Source organism: Bison bison, unplaced genomic scaffold (assembly GCF_000754665.1).
Source record: "Bison bison bison isolate TAMUID 2011002044 unplaced genomic scaffold, Bison_UMD1.0 scf7180017864503, whole genome shotgun sequence".
In the NCBI taxonomy this organism is placed as follows: Eukaryota; Metazoa; Chordata; class Mammalia; order Artiodactyla; family Bovidae; genus Bison; species Bison bison.
The window spans coordinates 2661954-2664029 of NW_011495061.1; the positions used below are offsets into that span (position 1 = coordinate 2661954).

Sequence of the window (2076 nt, forward strand, 5' to 3'; positions counted from 1 at the left end):
GTCTTTCAACTGCAGGGAGACCTGGCCTGCATGATAAAGTCCCTGGGAAAACATTTAAATAAGACCTGGGCAGCTCTGCCCAACAAACATTTGTGAGACTATTTGTTTGGTGATGGAAGCTTGAGGGTGGGGGACACTGAGTCTAGATTGTCCTTTAAAAACTTAAGTTGGTTTTAACTGAAGCATCTACCATTCTGGAGGAAGGGAAGGGGGAATGGGAGGTGTGTGCAGGGCAGGGGTAACTGAGGTTATCCTCATCCGCCTGTCTCCTCCCTCCCTCTCACCTTTGTTTCGGTGAAGATGTTTTCCTCTCTTAACTAGAAGCCTTCAGGTAAAAATAAAGCCACAGCAGCAACAGAGGGGGGAAAAAAATGAGTCTTTTTTAGGGTTAAACATCAGAAGACAAGCTTGTGCGGCTTCGGCCAATCAGATCCGCCCTGCCAGCTATAATATAGTACTGAAGACAGCCTCTCGCACAAGCTCTCAGGCTTGCTACCATTTAAAATCAGACTCTTTTTGTCTTCTGCCGGCTGTCTTGAGCCCCAACTCCGATGCGTTCCGTTATCAGCGGCCAGCAGCCTGCCGTCCCAGCCCCCGTCTGGGTGCGGATCGGTGGCGAGTCCCCCGCAGCGGCGGCGGCGGGCAAGGTTATATAGGAAAAGAAAGAGCGAGGCAGGGCGCGCGGGCGCCAGCAGCCAGCCGGAGCGAGGGAGGCAGAGCGCGCACACTCGCACACCCGCACCCTCGCGCACTCGGACCTGCGCCGGCCGGCCGCCAGGTCCCCGGGCTCCATGGACGAGATGCTGCTGCTGGCGAGATGTCTGCTGGTGCTGCTTGTCTCCTCGCTGTTGATGTGCTCGGGGCTGGCGTGCGGACCCGGCAGGGGATTTGGCAAGAGGCGGAACCCCAAAAAGCTGACCCCTTTAGCCTACAAGCAGTTTATCCCCAACGTGGCGGAGAAGACCCTAGGGGCCAGTGGAAGATATGAGGGGAAGATCACCAGAAACTCAGAGCGATTTAAGGAACTCACCCCCAATTACAACCCCGACATCATATTTAAGGATGAAGAAAACACTGGAGCGGACCGGCTGATGACTCAGGTAGAAACCCAGCGCGGGGCGTGGAGTGTGTTGCTTTCAAGGGGTTATGTGTAACCATGCAGTTCGGTCTGTTTGCTCTTCAGGCAGGTAGAAAGGCGATTTTGCCCGCTCCTTCCCCACCCACCTGCGGGCCTCCGGGTGCCTTCCTCTTCCTGGAGGGGAATGGAGGTGAAGGGTCCAGATGGACAAGTTGTGGGTGGGGGTGGGGGGTAAGGACGCCAGGACATGCGGTCCACGGGAGCCCCTGACCGCATGCATCCTGCTGGGATGGCCTTTCCATCCTGCCTGGCTCTGGCTGGAAACTTGGGGAGACCTTCCTTTTGGGGTCATCTGTCCTTTCCAAGTTGGGAGGAGGCAAGGAGGCAGCGTCAAGGGGTGTCGGGGTCACCGGGCAGGTGTAGCCTCTGCGCTTACCCTCTTTCTCCTCGGTGCTTTGCTTTTCCCACCGCTACCCCCGCTCTGTCGCCCCCACCCCACCGAAGCCCCTCCACAGGCAGTGCTGACAAAGGGTCGGGGTTCCAGAGGCAGCCGGGCTGGCCCCTGCCCGGATCACAGAGCTTCCACCGCCACTCGGTCGCGGGCGGTTGTGCCCATCCGAGTGTGAATGTATCGATATTTCTTTAAGGATGCCCTCTGATTCTCCCGAGCCCGCGGTACTTGAGGGGAGGGACTTAGAACTTACTGGCATTGCATCACGCTAGTTTTCAACCTGCTTGCCTAGGAATTAGGAGAGACTCGGTATCAGCGGGAGGGGGCTGGAGAGACGAACCAAAGCGAAACACACATTCCTCTCGCCCTCCCTACCTCCGCTGAAGACTCCTGACTGCCCATCTCCCCGCCAGTGGGAGACTTTCCGCCAACTCCACGCACGTAGGACTGAAGCTAGAAATGGATTTCCTGAGGAATATAGGTCAACATCCTTTTTATTGCCCTATTAAAATATTCGAGTCCTACGTGCGTGGAGTTGGCGGAAAGT

At 56.7% G+C, this 2076-nt stretch overlaps 1 protein-coding gene across 1 annotated transcript in view; it reads left to right on the forward strand.

Moving 5' to 3' along the window:
* Positions 1-800: 800 nt before the first annotated feature.
* Positions 801-2076, forward strand: part of SHH (sonic hedgehog) — a 10707-nt gene continuing 9431 nt past the window's right edge. The window contains exon 1 of the mRNA XM_010829357.1: positions 801-1100. Within this exon, the coding sequence (XP_010827659.1) occupies positions 801-1100 (300 nt within the window). The remainder of the gene's footprint in view (positions 1101-2076) is intronic.